General features: G+C 41.8%; 1 protein-coding gene across 1 annotated transcript; it reads right to left on the bottom strand.

The window, feature by feature from the left end:
- Positions 1 to 15,482: 15,482 nt before the first annotated feature.
- LOC124678724 (FCS-Like Zinc finger 2-like) lies at positions 15,483 to 16,186 on the bottom strand. Its single transcript, XM_047214589.1, has one exon. The coding sequence runs from the start codon at positions 16,102 to 16,104 to the stop codon at positions 15,808 to 15,810; it is 297 nt and encodes a 98-aa protein (XP_047070545.1). The 5' UTR covers positions 16,105 to 16,186; the 3' UTR covers positions 15,483 to 15,807.
- Between the last annotated feature and the right edge of the window lie 1,592 nt (positions 16,187 to 17,778).

The following is a 17,778-nucleotide window of genomic DNA, read 5'->3' as shown; positions in this document are numbered from 1 at the left end:
GTCCACTCTTGTCATTGGGGGATTGTTGCACACTTAACATCTTATCAAGTTTGCATTTCCCTTCATGACCCTTTACCAAGTCGTTCTTCAAAGAAGAGACTTGGGCCTTGAGCTCTTTGATTTCCTCTACATGGTTAGTAACAACACAAGTACTAGAGGAAGTAGGACCTTCATTGTTAGAGCAACAAGGCAAGGAAGATAATTCATCACAAGATTTAGCAATATTATGAGTGGATGAATTACTAGGACTAGCACATGGCAATATAACATTTTGAGTAGTAGTGCTAGTACCCACATGAGGCTCACAAGGTGTTGCCTTAGATATGATAGCCTCATGCGCTAACTTTAGCCTATCATGAGAGGCTAGAAGATCCTCATGGGAGCTAGAAAGCTTTCCATGATTTTCTTCCAATTTTCCATAATTGCAAGTTAGCAAATCAAGTTGAGCCCTTAGCTCAACATTCTCCTTCAAGATAGATGCTTCACAAGAAGTAGAGTTAGTAGCACAAGCATCATCACAAGACATATTAAGAAGAGATGGTAACATAGCATGCTCTTTTAAATAGGAAGCTTGAAGTTGCTCATGGGACTTGGTGAGGATAGAGTGTTCGCTCTCCAAGACCTTGTGGGCCTTGTCTAGATCATCTAGATCCTTAACAAGTTTATCATGACCAACACCAACTTTGGAATTTTCCTTTTTAAGCAATTTTACTTGAGCTTTAGCATGGTCTCTTTCCTTAGTGAGTTTAGAAACTATTTCATTTTGAGACACTTCAAGGGTTTCAAGTTGCTCTTCAAGAGAGGCTACGGTCTCTTGTTCTTCTTCAAGATCATTCTTTAGTGATGCTACATCATCAGGCATACTCTCGTTCAAGAGCACCCTTTTTATCAATGGTGTTCTCATGCATCCAAATAAGTTTTTGGCTCTCAATAGCGGTAGTCAAGATTTCAAAGAAGTGAGTGCTAGCAATTTTATCTTTGCAAATAACCTTGAATACACTCTCACCTTTATCGCGTAGAGAGACAACCCAATCCTCTTCTTCATATTGATCCTCATCCTTATCACCACGAGAAATATTAGGTTCCATGGTAGGAGGTACCGTGGAACCCTTGGCCATAAGGCATATATGAGGACCGTGAGATAAAGATGAGGAGTTACTTGAGGCTCCTTTCAAGATCTTGTCTTGACCAATAGAATCTTTGGTTTCCTCTACATTGTTACCCACACAACAACTAGAGGAAATAGAAGCATTTTTATCATGGCCACAAGACAAATCAAGCATATCATCATGAGATTTATTCAAGCAACTTACACATGATATGCAAGGACTATCAACACGAGCATGTAAATCATTTCTAGTGCTAGATGTGTTAAAGTCCAAAGATGAAGCATTGCAATGAGATAGAGATGAAGAATCATCAATAGTAAGCTCAATATCAACATTGCAATTTTCATCACCACTCACCATATCATTACCTTGTGTCTTACCACACTTTGGTGAAGTGGATGAAGATGAGAACTCATCACGGCCGGAAGTGGAAGCAAAACAATCATCCTCAATGATATTGGACACATCATATTTATCTTGAAGCTTTGTCCATAATTCATGAGCGCTCCCAAAAGGCATGATTGAAGAAGTAACTACATTGCTCACAACAATGGAAAACACATGAGAAGCAAGAGCATCGAGGCAAGAGTTTTTCTCCTCCTCAAGAGATAAATTTTGAGGATCCTTAGGAGAAGAAAAACCCATGTCAAGAAATCGCTCCATGTCCGGGGACATACGCCGCAAAATATTAAGCACATAAATTTTCCATAGATCATAATTTGTGCCATCAAATATAAACAAGTTATTGTGCGCTAATCCCCTAACCGACATCTTTACTCTCAAGGCGGTGAAGCCTAAGAATGAGAGACCTTGCTCTGATACCAATTGAAATGACACGGATGTCGCCTAGAGGGGGGGGTGAATAGGCGGTTTAAAACTTTTACAAGATGGGCTTAACAAATGCGGAATAAAACTAGCGTTTACTTTGTCAAGCCCAAAGCCTATATACTATGGTTCACCTATGTGCACCAACAACTTATTCTAAGCAAAGGTTCACCTATGTGCACCAACAACTTAAGCTAAGCAATACAAGCAAGTATGTGATAGCAAGATATATATAACTTCAAGCACGATGGCTATCACAAGGTAAAGTGCATAAGTAAAGAGCTCGGGTATAGAGATAACCGAGGCACGCGGGAGACGATGATTTATCCCGGAGTTCACACTCTTGCGAGTGCTAATCTCCGGTGGAGAGGTGCGGTTGCTTAGTGCTCCCGAACGCCACAAGAGGCTCACCTTGAGGTGTGGTTGCTCGATGCACACCAACGCCACAAAGGCCTCACCCCAAGATGCGGTACTCACACCACACACCGAACGCCACGAAGGCGCCTCACCTAAATCTCCGGTGACCCTCGCCACAAAGGCCTAGGTCACGGTTCCACTAAGGGATTTCCTTCGAGGCGGAAACCGGGCCTTACACAAAGATTGGGGCACACATCCACAACTTAATTGGAGGCTCCCAACAAACCGCCACAAAGGCCTAGAATCCGTCTAGGGTTCCAAGAACCCAAGAGTAACAACTTTCTTGCTTTCACCTCCACGAATCACCGTGGAGAACTCAAACCGATGCACCAAATGCAATGGCAAGAACACCACAAAGATGCTCAAGTCCTTCTCTCTCAAATTCCAACAAAGCTACAAAAGCTATTGGGGGAATAGGAGAGGAAGAACAAAGAGGAGAACACAAAATTCTCCAAGATCTAGATCCCAAAGATTCACTCACAAAGAGATGATTTGGTTTGGTCAAAGTGTGGATCTAGATCTCCTCTCTCTTTTCCCTCAAAATGGGGCAAGAATCATGGAGGGATAGAGAGAAAGGGCAAGCTTCTCAAGAACAACAATGGAGGAGAGAGAGAGTAGAAGAAGCTACAGCCCAAGGAGGAAGAAGGGGGGTATTTATACCCCCCAAGAAAATCGAGCCGTTTGGGCAAAACCGAGGCCGGATAATCCGGCCTAAGTAAGGGCCGGATATCCGGGGCCGGATTATCCGGCCTCGGGGACAAAACCTGGACAAAATCCGGCCAAAAATCCGGCCCCTATACTCGAGCAGCAATTCCCCGGGTCCTTAGCCAATTTCGGGGGCCGGATATTTCCGAAATATCCGGCCCGGATAATCCGGCCCGGATATTTCCGAAATATCCGGCCTAAGCAAACTGCAGAAACACCAAAACTAAAACGGGCATAACTTTTGCACCCGGACTCCGATTTTGATGATCTTGGGCTTGTTTTGAAGCTAGGAACAAGCTCTACAAGATCATGCAGGAAACCATCATAGTCCAACAAGGGTGGATAGAAACAAATGATGAAAGGTTTGACCTATCTAAAAAAGACATACCGGTAAAACCTCCAATCTCGAAAATGCAACAAGTTGCCCGTGCAAAAATCATTCTTGATGAACTAGAGCTTGTCATGAGAATAAGCACAAGCTCTAAATCATCACATGGATAAGATCCAAATGACAACCAAGAAAGATGATGAACCAAACTCGAAAACGCAACAAGTGATCTATGCAAAATCCGTTTTCGATGAACTAGAGCTTGTCATGAGAATAAGCACAAGCTCTAAAACATCACATGGATAAGGTCCAATAAAAACCAAGAAAGATGATGCAAGGATGCAAAGGTTTGAGCTCTCTCCGAACGATACGATCGAGTTACTCACTCGAGAGCCCTCTTGATAGTACGACAACTAAACTATAAACCGGTCTCCAACTACACTATGAGACCGGTGAGAAAGAAACCCTATCAAGAGCAAACCTTATACTTGCGCATTCCACTTGAGCTCGATGACGACGATCTTTACCTCAACAAGATGGAACGCCTTTCTTGCTTGTGCTTGCTTGATGAAGTCTTGTGGATTGCTCCCCCATAATCCACCATGGGAGAGCTTCTTCTTTGGCGCATCTTCACATAACCATGACCACCATGTGGATGTGGATTGCTCCCCCATAATCCACCACGGGAGAGCTTCTTCTTCGGCGCATCTTCACATATCCATGATCACCATATGGATGACAAGACTCAAGCAAAGGATCTCTTCGAGATGGCTCGTCTTGAACTTGCACTTCATTCTTCATTCTTCATCATATTGATGTCTTGAAGTAACTTGAGGGCTCACTTCATCTTCATCTTCAAGACATACTTGACACTTGATATCCTTCATCAATTTCTTCTTATTGCAACCTTGAATCCAACAAATGGTTCAAGAATTGCCTATGGACAACTCCTACAAATATAACTCAATGCAAACATTAGTCCATAGGGATTGTCATTAATTACCAAAACCACACATGGGGGCTCCATGCACTTTCAGTAACTACATTGCTCACAACAATGGAAAACACATGAGAAGCAAGAGCATCGAGACAAGAGTTTTTCTTCTCCTCATAAGATAAATTTTGGGGATCCTTAGGAGAAGAAAAACCCATGTCAAGAAATTGCTCCATGTTCGGGAAATACCCCGCAAAATATTAAGCACATAAATTTTCCATAGATCATAATTTGTGCCATCAAATATAAACAAGTTATTGTGCGCTAATCCCCTAACCGACATCTTTACTCTCAAGGCGGTGAAGCCTAAGAATGAGAGACCTTGCTCCGATACCAATTGAAAGGACACGGATGTCGCCTAGAGGGGGGGGTGAATAGGCGATTTAAAACTTTTACGAGATGGGCTTAACAAATGCGGAATAAAACTAGCGTTTACTTTGTCAAGCCCAAAGCCTATATACTATGGTTCACCTATGTGCACCAACAACTTATTCTAAGCAAGAGTTCACCTATGTGAACCAACAACTTATGCTAAGCAAAGGTTCACCTATGTGCACCAACAACTTATGCTAAGCAATACAAGCAAGTATGTGATAGCAAGATATATATAACTTCAAGCACGATGGCTATCACAAGGTAAAGTGCATAAGTAAAGAGCTCGGGTATAGAGATAACCGAGGCACGCGGGAGACGATGATTTATCCCGGAGTTCACACTCTTGCGAGTGCTAATCTCCGGTGGAGAGGTGCGGTTGCTTAGTGCTCCCGAACGCCACAAGAGGCTCACCTTGAGGTGTGGTTGCTCGATGCACACCAACGCCACAAAGGCCTCACCCCAAGATGCGGTACTCACACCACACACCGAACGCCACGAAGGCGCCTCACCTAAATCTCCGGTGACCCTCGCCACAAAGGCCTAGGTCACGGTTCCACTAAGGGATTTCCTTCGAGGCGGAAACCGGGCCTTACACAAAGATTGGGGCACACATCCACAACTTAATTGGAGGCTCCCAACAAACCGCCACAAAGGCCTAGAATCCGTCTAGGGTTCCAAGAACCCAAGAGTAATAACCTTCTTGCTTTCACCACCACGAATCACCGTGGAGAACTCAAACCGATGCACCAAATGCAATGGCAAGAACACCACAAAGATGCTCAAGTCCTTCTCTCTCAAATTCCAACAAAGCTACAAAAGCTATTGGGGGAATAAGAGAGGAAGAACAAAGGAATTCACAAAGAACACCAAGATCTAGATCTAGAGAGTTCCACTCACAAAGAGATGGATTTGATTGGTAGAAGTGTAGATCTAGATCTCCTCTCTCTTTCCCTCAAATGGGGGCAAGAATCATGGAGGGATTGAGAGATAGTGCAAGCTTCTCTAGTTCAACAATGGAGGAGAGAGAGAGTGAGAGGAAGCCCAGCCCAAGGAGGAAGAAGGGGGGTATTTATACCCCCCCAAGAAAATCGAGCCGTTGGGAAAAAAACAGGGCCGGATAATCCGACCTAAGTAAGGGCCGGATTATCCGGGGGGCGGATTATCCGGCCTCAGGGACAAAACCTGGACAAAATCCGGCCAAAAATCCAGCCCCTATCCAGAGCTGCTTTTCTTCGGGTCCTTAGCCGATTTCGGGGGGGCCGGATATTTTCGAAATATCCGGCCCGGATAATCTGGCCCGGATATTTCCGAAATATCCGGCCTAAGCAAACTGCAGAAATACCAAAACTAAAACGGGCATAACTTTTGCATCCGGACTCCGATTTCGATGATCTTGGGCTTGTTTTAAAGCTAGGAACAAGCTCTACAAGATCATGCAGGAAACCATCATAGTCCAACAAGGAAGGATAGAAACAAATGATGAAAGGTTTGACCTATCTAAAAAAGACATACCGGTAAAACCTCCAATCTTGAAAATGCAACAAGTTGCCCATGCAAAAACCATTCTCAATGAACTAGAGCTTGTCATGAGAATAAGCACAAGCTCTAAAACATCACATGGATAAGATCCAAATAAAACCAAGAAAGATGATGAACCAAACTCGAAAACGCAACAAGTGATCTATGCGAAATCCGTTTTCGATGAACTAGAGCTTGTCATGAGAATAAGCACAAGCTCTAAAACATCACATGGATAAGGTCCAAATAACAACCAAGAAATATGATGCAAGGATGCAAAGGTTTGAGCTCTCTCCGAACGATACGATCGAGTTACTCACTCGAGAGCCCTCTTGATAGTACGGCAACTAAACTATAAACCGGTCTCCAACTACACTATGAGACCGGTGAGAAAGAAACCCTATCAAGAGCAAACCTTATACTTGCGCATTCCACTTGAGCTTGATGACGACGATCTTGACCTCAACAAGATGGAACGCCTTTCTTGCTTGTGTTTGCTTGACGAAGTCTTGTGGATTGCTCCCCCATAATCCACCATGGGAGAGCTTCTTCTTCGGCGCATCTTCACATAACCATGACCACCATGTGGATTGCTCCCCCATAATCCACCATGGGAGAGCTTCTTCTTCGGCGCATCTTCACATATCCATGATCACCATATGGATGGCAAGACTCAAGCAAAGGACCTCTTCGAGATGGCTCATCTTGAACTTGCACTTCATTTCTCCATGGCAAGCTTCAAGCTTATGAACTCTTCGAGTTGGCTCATCTTGAACTTGCACTTCATTCTTCATTCTTCATCATATTGATGTCTTGAAGTAACTTGAGGGCTCACTTCATCTTCATCTTCAAGACATACTTGACACTTGATATCCTTCATCAAATTCTTCTTATTGCAACCTTGAAGCCAACATATGGTTCAAGAATTGCCTATGGACAACTCCTACAAATATAACTCAATGCAAACATTAGTCCATAGGGATTGTCATTAATTACCAAAACCACACATGGGGGCTCCATGCACTTTCAGATAGGACGCGAGAGGGTGCACATGCGTATTAGTTGAAGTAAACTTATAGTAGCAACTGGATAACGAAATAAAATTTGGTAAATACTATGGTTTTTTACATTTCTATGTTTACCTCACTAAGGAGAATGAGATACGGTGTGTTGTTCATGTAGTGGCAAGAAAACATGATCTCCTTTGTTGACGTAGTAGTCATCCACTTAAATTCTACGTATGTGGTAATATCCTTAATTGGAGGTGTATAAGAGATATATATTGCGTCATCTGCATGTTAGGATGTGATGATCATATCAACGAATGCATATAAAACACCAGAAAGTGTCTTTTGCTCCTGGGCACCCGTGCTCATGTTGTTTTTTTTAAAAACCGTATATATTATTTTTAAAATAATATGGACATAGTCAATGACGTAATCTAGATGCGTGTAAAATTTTAATGTGAAATTCTTTATATTGTAGGCTACACAAAAACGACAAAATATGTTGAAATTTGGAGATTTCAAATATGCATACCTAGATCCACATGTTTGTCATTTTTGTGTAGCCCCAGAATACCAAATATTTAAAATTAAAAATTTGCAGGTTTGTGGGATAAATCATTGGCCACATCGTGATTTTTTTCCTAATTTTCTTGAAACTCATAAATGTGATTTTTTTAAAACATCAGGAGCATGCCCAGGAGCTAAAAATCTCCGTCCTATCAAACGCAACCTAGAAAAAAGGTTTGCATACACTAGTAGAAAAAGGGGCTTCCGTCCAGGCCTTTAGTACCGGTTTCCTTACGAACCGGTACTAAAGGGTGCATTAGTACCGGTTGCATTGCCCAAGTTTTTAGTACCGGTTCCTAAGGACTTTTAGTACCGGTTCGTGACACGAACCGGTACTAAAGGGTTAGCGTCAGCTGAAAAACCTTTAGTACCGGTTCGTGACACGAACCGGTACTAAAGGGTAGACTTTTAGTACCGGTTCGTGTCACGAACCGGTACTAAAGGTTTTCCGGCTTCCCAAGCACCTCCACACCCCCCTGGATTGCCTTTTTTGCTTTGTAAAATACAAAAGAAAATGATAGAAAATTCAAAAAATAAAATGATTTTGGATTCTTATATGTTATGCAACCTACTATTCGGAGAAATTAAGAAATTCTATTTTTCACTTTTATTGCAAAAAAAATTAAAAAATGGTAAAACCGCAATAACTTTTGCGTACGACGTCGGAAAAAAACGTATAATATATCAAAATCAACGTGGGAAAAAGTTACATCCGAATTCACCGCGGTTTACCCGGTTAGACAATTTTTAGATTCTCAAAATTCCAAATGAAAATATGAAAGCAGGAAGATTTTAGTTTTTTTCCATAAATTTAGAATTTTATATATTTTTGATTTTTTTAAAATTAAAATTAATAATTATAAGATTTTTTGAGTCCTAACATATTACTATTACTTTCAGCAAATTATAAGATTTTCAAATTTTCAAGTTTTAGGTTTTGCAAAAAATATTAAAATTTTAAAAAATGATTTTAAAAATAATAATTAAAAAGTTAATTTAATTTATTTATTTAACATTATTATTACATCATTACTTTTATTTATTAAAAGAATTATTTGGAATTTAAACGATAAAGAAGTGTGACATCGAACAACATGTTAACAGGATTGATATGATAGTCGTGCGAAGCACTTGGAAATGGAACGGGATGGAACTTGGAAGTTAAGCGTGCTACTGCGGGAGTAGTGTGAGGATGGGTGACTGACCGAGAAATTTGACCACGGGTAAGTAATTTGACTAGAGATTAAGTGTAGTTAGAGACTAACGAAAATACTAGAAATTCTGAAAAAAAAATAAAAAAAGGGAGTGAAAAAAATAAAATAAAAGAGGGTGTGAAAAATAATTAGAAAAAATGGATAAAAAAATTAAACAAAAAAGACTTTAATACTGTTTCGTGTTACGAACCGGTACCAAAGGTTTCCTGCCTCCCGGGTTCCTCCGTGCCCACGTGGAGGCACCTTTAGTACCGGTTCGTATAAATGTGGGAGGCTTTTAGTACCGGTTCCAAAACCGGTACTAAATGCCCTTTGGAACCGGTACTAAAGGGGGTTTCTCTACTAGTGATAGCATTATCTTGGTTTACAACCCCCACCATATTTATGAGTGTGTAGTCAAGTGATGCCCTGAAACCCCGATTCACTTATTATCATCGGAAATAGTTTTACTTCACTTTATATTCATTTAAATTTATGCGCTATTTAATTTTATAAATAAAAAATATATTTGTCTTGCTTGGATATACATTCTACTTTAATACTGTAACATGTCTTCACATAAATATTGAAGGACTAATGTAGGAGTAGAAACACAAATAAACCAGACATACACAGATATGTAAATGACATGGTTCTTTCTGTCAAACGTCACCATTTCAAAATCTGTATCGAATGCTCACAAATCATGCATACAGTATGGCCTGTCAATGGGGTCGCTTTCTTTGACACCCAATACACTGGATGGTACCTCTCGCATTTAAAAAGAACCACTCACAATCAACTCCATAGGAACGGTATAGGAACCAGAAGCACCGTTCCTCACATTAGAAATGGAAATCTGGAGCAGCTCCGAGTCATCGAACCACCTATAACATCAAGTGGGGGTAGGTTTCCATGTTAATGATCTCAATTATTCGACATTATTTAACTTAGGGATTGCTTGGTCAATTTTTCCTAGCTAGCTCCCCACACAGAATATGATTTCTTGCAAGCTTACTTCACTCAGCTAATAAGAAAATGGCTCCTTTTTAAAGAACTGAAATAAAGATGGTTCCTTTAATTCAGCAAGTACCAATTTTCTTGCTCCCGTAATATATTTGTATGGGAGGAAAGAGACGTAGGTGGTGGTATCATTTTCATCGCCAAGCTTGACGGATACGTATTTTGTTGCCACTCGCAGGTCGTTTTCAGCCGCGTCTGACGGAGCAGCAGTGGGCGTGTCGTTTAATCCCTTTTTCTTTGATGATTTCACTGTTGCTAGAGATTCACGTTCACCACAGGGAAAAGCGCCGTTCTGATGTGCCAAATGCAGAGTGTCGACATTGTGGAGCTTTGTGCTGGGGCCTGGCTCCTTCGATTCGTGCATAGACGGCTGTCAATTCTTGGCATCATACTGTAGTACTAGTACATAGCATGACCCCGTGGCCCGTGCTGCTCTTGTCTGCTTCAACGTACGCGTTACTTGATTACGCTTTTCTTTAACACAGTTTTTAGCTCACTAATTAGGACTAAATAAAATTAAAAGTAAACAGGACCAAGCGTTGCGAAAGGGAGCAGAAGGTAGTCAAACGTAAGACTTTATTTCGTCGTCCATCGGTGAAAATATCAGAGATCAATGGTCCAAAGACGTTGAAACCGGCTGATTTCCTCGGTCAAATACAGCACCGTGATGTGCTAAAAAAAATTGCTCGCTGCCTACAGCCGCGCTTGACTTAGCCTGGTCAGACGAATAATGTAACATCGATGACTATTCGACTCAACAGTTGCATCAATTATTCAATTGCCCATCACCAGAATACTGTAACAAGATTCCACTCCAGAAATAAATAGAAAATATACAGTATAAGAAACACAGAAAATAAATGCACGTTTGGCTTAGTCACGGATGACCAAGAAAGGATTCTTAGATTGGGCAGAAAGGAACCTAAATGTGTTCTCCCCAGAGGAATAGAAAAGCAATGAAGAACCTTTCGTACGAATATCAGCCACAGAAGCCTGACACGACGCAGCAGCAATCAACATTATCTACTACCAGCATACGGAAACGGGACCTACATATTTAAGTATATCGTCTCTTCTTATATTGCACACAAGAAAAGAAATATACTCCAGAGAATCCAAGTGTCGCAGATAAAGATTCGTGCAGGAAAACAAATTAGAATGGGTGATCGGTAGCCCCTGCAAGAAGGCACGAGAGTCCACCCGGCAGGCCATATACATAAATTTTCGTGGTTAAGAAGTGTCAGAAGAATTCTAGTCCTGAAACGGTGGATTCGGTGTCTAAAGTCTAAACTCTCAACCAACCAGCATGAACATGAAGAAATTCCGCATGCTGCTACCTCACGTAGTCAAGATACCAACTTAGCATTGACAAATAGGGAATATAACTATACTCCACATTAAGGGTTTGCTGGATTTTTTTTCAAAGGGGGTGAAAGCTCATCCATTGATTTAGGAGAAAGTTTGAAATTTGTTACCACCCCGAGCGAAGCTCCGCGGCACAAAATAATCACTCTGGAAGCATAATTGAACCCCCCGTGCTTAGCACCAGCCATGCTCGAAAGAGCCACCTCCCCCTTAATCTTATTTACAACATTGTGGAAACATTTTGAAAAACTCTCACCTTGCGCTCAATCCAAATTTTACAAGAGGTGAGCATGATTAGGGAGGAAAGGACTTCCTCTTGGTGCCCTTGGTGTAGATGAAGCTAAGCAACCACTCTTTGACCGTCTCACAATTGCTCCAAGTCGAAGTGTCCATATTGGTAATGCCTAGCCAAGCGACAATAGAGTTCCAAACCCGGAAGGAGTAGCGACATTTGAAGAGGAGATGCACCGTAGTTTCGGTCTCCCTTTTGCAAAGCTAACACACGCCGCAATGGACAACCCACACTTTTAGAGGTGGTTGGTCGTCCAAACATAGTTTGGAGAATAAGCCAAGCAAAGAGCTTGAACTTTGGTGGAGGCCAATTCTTCCACACGGCCTCTAGCATGTAGGAGCCTTGTAAGCCACCGCCGTTGTGTAAGATCGTGGTGTGGTGAATTTCCATGTGATGGCATCCACAATATCCCCAATTTCCATGTGATGTCTGGATTGTAGGAACTAAAAAGACGTTAGAATATGAAAATTGCAGGAATTGAGATGCCATGTATCTTGGATTTCCGCATAACCAAAAACCAAACGAAAACTTCGAAAACATCGTTTGGATGTCACACATGAAAAACAAATAAATCTTAGACACTAGTAGATGAAAACACGAGGTTGGTTCTCCTCCAAAATTCGTACGAAAATGCCTATTCCATAGGACTATCAAAGAAATCTTGGATTCATATTCCTTCGCTCCAAACAACGCCATAGGAAATTTTTCTATAGAAATCACATCCCATAAAATTCATATGTTTTTCTTTTGTTCCAAACAGGCCCTAAGTTGTTGAAACAAGAAGACTACTTCATCCGGTTATAAGATATACATGTAATTTAAGAAAACTTTAACCATTAGTTTGGTCAAGAAAACATGAGATATATTGCCTAAAAGATATATCATTATTTTCAAATTCTAAATAAGTTTACAATAATAGTATGTTTTGGCGTAGCATTTATATTTTTTAATCAAATTAGTGGTCAATTTTTTTTCCTAAACTACAAGCATACCTTATAAACTGAACATGAAGTTCCAAATAACAATGGCATGGAAGCACAGTGGTTAGTGGACAAGGCGAAGAAATGAACGAAGTATTTTTTTTTTTTCAACTGTGAACGAAGGCATTGTTCAACTAAGCATCGCCCATAGGTCTGGTGTCATTGACTTCTCTAGCTGTATGAGTCTAATTACCCAACAAAGTCTAGCACGAAGCAAACAAACTGCAGGTGGTGTTTGTTCCTGAAGAACATTGTGTCCAGCGACCTTGCCGAGGCAAATACACGTGTGCATGTGTACGTGTCATGGCTGACGAGGACGTACCTATGCGTGCACATGCATGCATGCATGTCCAACCTTCACACGAGTACTGGCCGGCTTACAGCAAGGCGTTTAATCGTCAAACTTGTACCAATCCGTTTCTTTACTTGCACACAAATTAATCCCGATATTGTTCACATGCTTTGTTGCGAAGCTGCTGCTTCCCCAGCATTCGCCGCACCTGGATGGAACCATCATGTGCTCCAACGTACCTACATCAGACAGCCTCTCTAGAAATTTAAGCTAAACTAGAGCAGCATTGCCACAGTACTGTCACTAATCATAGACGCCTTTCGGCCCACCTATGAGATCGCAACACACGCCACATGATTAGGCATAAAATACTAACGGTCGCCATATCAAGGACCATGATCGAATAATTAAGCTTCTCTCTTTTCTGTGGCCGGAGGAATCATGGCCCGGGTTGGCGCACCGAGCACGCCTTGTACGTACTGTTGAAGTGTATAAGTAGCTAGATTGCCTAGCTCTTTTCATCAGTTCGGACTTTTGGTTTAAATGGCTAGTGCATGAAGTTTAATATGGTATCAGAGCACCAGGTTTCGAGTTTAAATCATGTCTTTCACAATTTATTCTAAATTCTCCGCAGCCTCCTGCCGCGCCCGACCTCCCGCTGCCTCTTTGCCTCTCTACACGTGTTGACTTGTCTTCTCGTCTTCCCGTCACACGTGAGAGGGGGTGTTGAAGTGTATAAGTAGATTGCCTAGCCATTTTCATCAGTTCGAACTTTTGGTTCAAGTGGCTAGTGCATGAAACTTACCATGGTATCAAAACCCAGGGTCTCAAGTTCGAGTCCTGACTTTCACAATTTATTCTAAATTCCCCGCAGCCTCCTGCCGCGCCCGGACTCCCGCTACCTCTTTGCATATCTACACGTGTTGACTTGTCTTCTCGTCTTTCCGTCACACGTGAGAGGGGGTGTTAAAGTGTATAAGTAGATTGCCTAGCCCTTTCCATCAGTTCGGACTTTTGGTTGAAGTGGCTAGTGCATGAAGCTTAACACGTACCACATTTTGCGAACTGTGAGGGTCGAGATGACACGCCTGACGAATCCGCGGATTCCCGTCACAGTAGCCGGCCACAGGCTTGCGCTTTAGACTAGTCATAGCAGGAACTATCATGCATATCACATTAGTACCTTTAAAATGCATAGTACTTTAGATGTAGCATCACGTATGAGTGTACTACCTCCATCCTAAAGATTAAGGCTTATATTATTTTTATAAAGTTAAATTATATCAAGTTTGACTAAGTTTTTATTAAAAATCATTAACATGTAAAATATATAATCAATATCATTAGATAGATAACGAAATATATTTCGTGTGGTATTAAAAAAGTATTATATTTGTTGATATATTTTTCTAAATGTTTGGTTAAATTTTATTTGGTTTGACTTTTTTTAAAAAAATATAAGCCTTATGATTTGAGATGGAGATAGTATTAGTTAGCTTGTGGGCTCATTCTACCTTACAAGAGTGTTAAGCCGTATAAGGTAATATAGCTAGTTACCCAACCATCTCTTTCGTCATTTAATATCATGTCATGTTATAAATTTGCCTACTTGCCAATTTAATTAGTACTAAGATTTGGCCGTTAATAAATAACTTAGCCGCCCTCGTGAGCTGCGTCGTCCGTCCACTTGGAGTGATAGAGAATCGGGGAGCCAATAGCATCTCTCTTCGCCGGCGAGAGACCTCTTAATTTCCAGGAAGCAAGCACGTACTCTAGCTTTGCTGAGATTTGCGCCCCGGTTTTTATAAACGAACCTTCACGCTGAAGCACTGCCGCCTTGTTGCAAGGTTACTGGCTACTACGTACTTGTCGTGATAAACAAATGCTGACGTTTTCACCTATGGGGAGTTCGATCGTACCACGATCGACAACGGCTTGGAAGCATGCGGTTAACTTGACGTCTGTGTCCAGCCACATGCACGGGTGCGGCCGAGGGAACACCGATGCACGAGTAAGGTGTGGTCTTGGACGGTGGCCAAAACAGTCCTTTGGACGGCAGAAATAAAAAAGGTCAGACGCAAACCGGATGAAAACTACTTGAAAGAACAAAACGGAGTCGAAAGACTTAAGAGATTTTCTCGTTTGTTTTATACTTTATTTTGTAATCTTTGAAGACAACTTTTATATCTCTACCATGTAATATTTATCACTTTAAATATATATTTTTTCGATAAAGGTCGCTACTGTAAGTTTTCTAGCTTGGTATTGACTGTCAATTTTTTTCCTTTCAAAAACTATGAAATCTTAGGCAAGCTAGTTCATGCCCTCCGTGTCGTTGGACAATAAAAGTCGACTGCCCGGTGCGGACTTCTACCACTCTTTCTGTTAAACTCTCATTTAAGTTTGTACAATAGTTCGGCGAGATTCAAAGATACAGCGCCTAGATTCAGTGATCCACAGATCAACGGCAATCAGAAAATAAAATGCTCACACAATTCATGGTCTCGCGCAAAATTTGTGTCAACATGATCAGGCTTTCCAAATGGTTTCAATTTACATATGGGCATGGAATCAACGGCGCCTCTCAGAGCCTCAAACAAGCGCACACAAAAAGAGGGAAAAAGGGGACGCGTCCGGCGGGCGACCAGGTGGCCAGAGCCTCAGCACATCCTCGCATCCTTCACTGCATCTCCGTCCCAGACGAGATTACCGGACAGAAATCACTCCAAGCTACGATCGGCGATTCTTCACACACCGTTGGTTTCAAAACTAAGCTCAGGTCTACGCGCCCACGGCCACGGGCTTCGCTGTCGCCGGTCAGCTCACGACGGACACCTTCCTGGACTCCTGGTGCCCGCGCAGCGCCTCCGTACCCGAAGCGTACTGCCGCAGCCGCCGGGCGGCCTTCCCGGCGCGAACGGCGTCGAGCTGCATCTGCTCGTCGCGGCACTCCTCGCTGCAGAAGGGGGTGTCCCCTCTGTACATGAAGATGTCGCTGTCACCGGCCAGCGGCTTTGTGCAGAGCGCGCACGCGTCCAGCGCCGGCATGCCGGCCTCGCCGAGCCGCTCGGCGTCGAAGAAGAAGATGGAGGAACAGGCTTGTGATGCCGCCATGGTGTAAGCGTGTGACTCTCGGGCAAGGCGAGCTGATCTGAGCTTCCTAGCGCGTCTGATGCTTTTGGTGCGGGGAGGTAGAGAGGGGAGCGAGCGAGTTGAGTTTGTTGAAGGGGCTTGGGTATATATCTGTACCGACACCATGGCCCTATCAATGGGGTCGCTTTCTTTGACACCCAATACACTATACGACACCTCTAGGGTTAAGAAAGAAGCGCCCACAATCAACTCTTAAGAACAGTGTAGGAACCATGTAGCAGCCCACCATATGCCTTGAGTTTACTGAATCGCGCGGTATTCGGTCGTGCACATCCATATTTTTACTCTAACCGTTTGGTTCTGTAGGAAGCTTGCCATTAGGAGACATTTCGGTCCATGATAAAGTTAGAGACAGAGAATACCATGAATACCGGATTGAAAAACTAGCAATAGAGGTCCGAGTCTCTGCGTTGTTGATGGACTTTCTTGATGTTATGGATTTCGCAGCAGCAGTATGCAAGTGCGGACAACAACACAGATGAAGTTCAGAGTCGTATTTTTCATGATGAAAATCCAAGGTCTCACCTTTGTTGTGCCTAGCAATGACCTTATGGAAGGCATTATTTTGAGAGCGGAGACTATCTTCAGTGTGAAAACTTAAGATCTTTGATTGGGTGACGACTACACTTATGCAACATTTCCTTCTTGGAGATGTCGATTTTGGAGAGCCCGGAGTTCATGTGTTGTCTTGGTGTTGGATGTATTATTGCTGCTAGGGCTCCGGATACCGAAGGGGAACTTTGATTTTCTTAGTTTTCTTTTCCTTTTTTGGCAATGTGTATCGTACTGCCATTAGGGTATTGCGTTGTTGTAGAGGCTAGGTGTAATTGGTATCTCTCGATATTAATATATTTCCTTTGTCGATGCTCTGAGTTCCCAAAATGATCCTAATTATATTCCACGAAACTTTGGCTATTTGCCTTTTCACATTGCTTTATGTAGTGTTCATATAGTTGCTATGTAAATGCATATATTTTTACCCTTCTGTTAGTTCTAGGTTAACCAGAGATTAAGTTAATTTGGGCCTTTTGGGTCAACTCCAAAGCCACTAAATTTGCTTTGAGCTTCCTGCACATCCTTTTTTCCTCATTACACGGTAATCGTGAACTAAGTTAGTTCTAGATCCTAGATATACCGAGAACTAGCCATACCTTTTTATCCCTAGACGGGTCTTCTGTAAAAATGCATTCTCTAAATATTGTCAAAGTTGTTGGTGGAATATATAAATTTATCGATAATTGTCAACTTTTTTGTCCTTGGTAAGACAATGGTCATTAAATGATTGTCAAAATTTCTCTTCTAATTCAACTTGTTCCGTGGTAGCGACAATCAAAGGTTATGATTGTCTAAACCCTAAGAATGATGCTAATAATATTCTAGAAAAAAAGACAATATTCTTACACGGCCTACATAGTCATAATGTATATGGTGAATACAATACAATAAAATTTTACAAGCATCTTATTCAAAATGTCTTCTCTAAATATAGTCAAACGTGTTGATGTTTGAATGTCCACTGAGAATTATAATTTTTGCTTTTTGAGCAACAAAATGGTCATGCGTTCGCCATCAAAAAATTGTTATTGGCAATGCAAACAAGCAAAGGTCGAGAAGGTCTTCATATGTGTTTAACCT

The sequence above is a fragment of the Lolium rigidum genome, chromosome 7 (assembly GCF_022539505.1).
Source record: "Lolium rigidum isolate FL_2022 chromosome 7, APGP_CSIRO_Lrig_0.1, whole genome shotgun sequence".
NCBI lineage: Eukaryota > Viridiplantae > Streptophyta > Magnoliopsida > Poales > Poaceae > Lolium > Lolium rigidum.
This window is presented reverse-complemented; position numbering and strand designations above follow the sequence as displayed.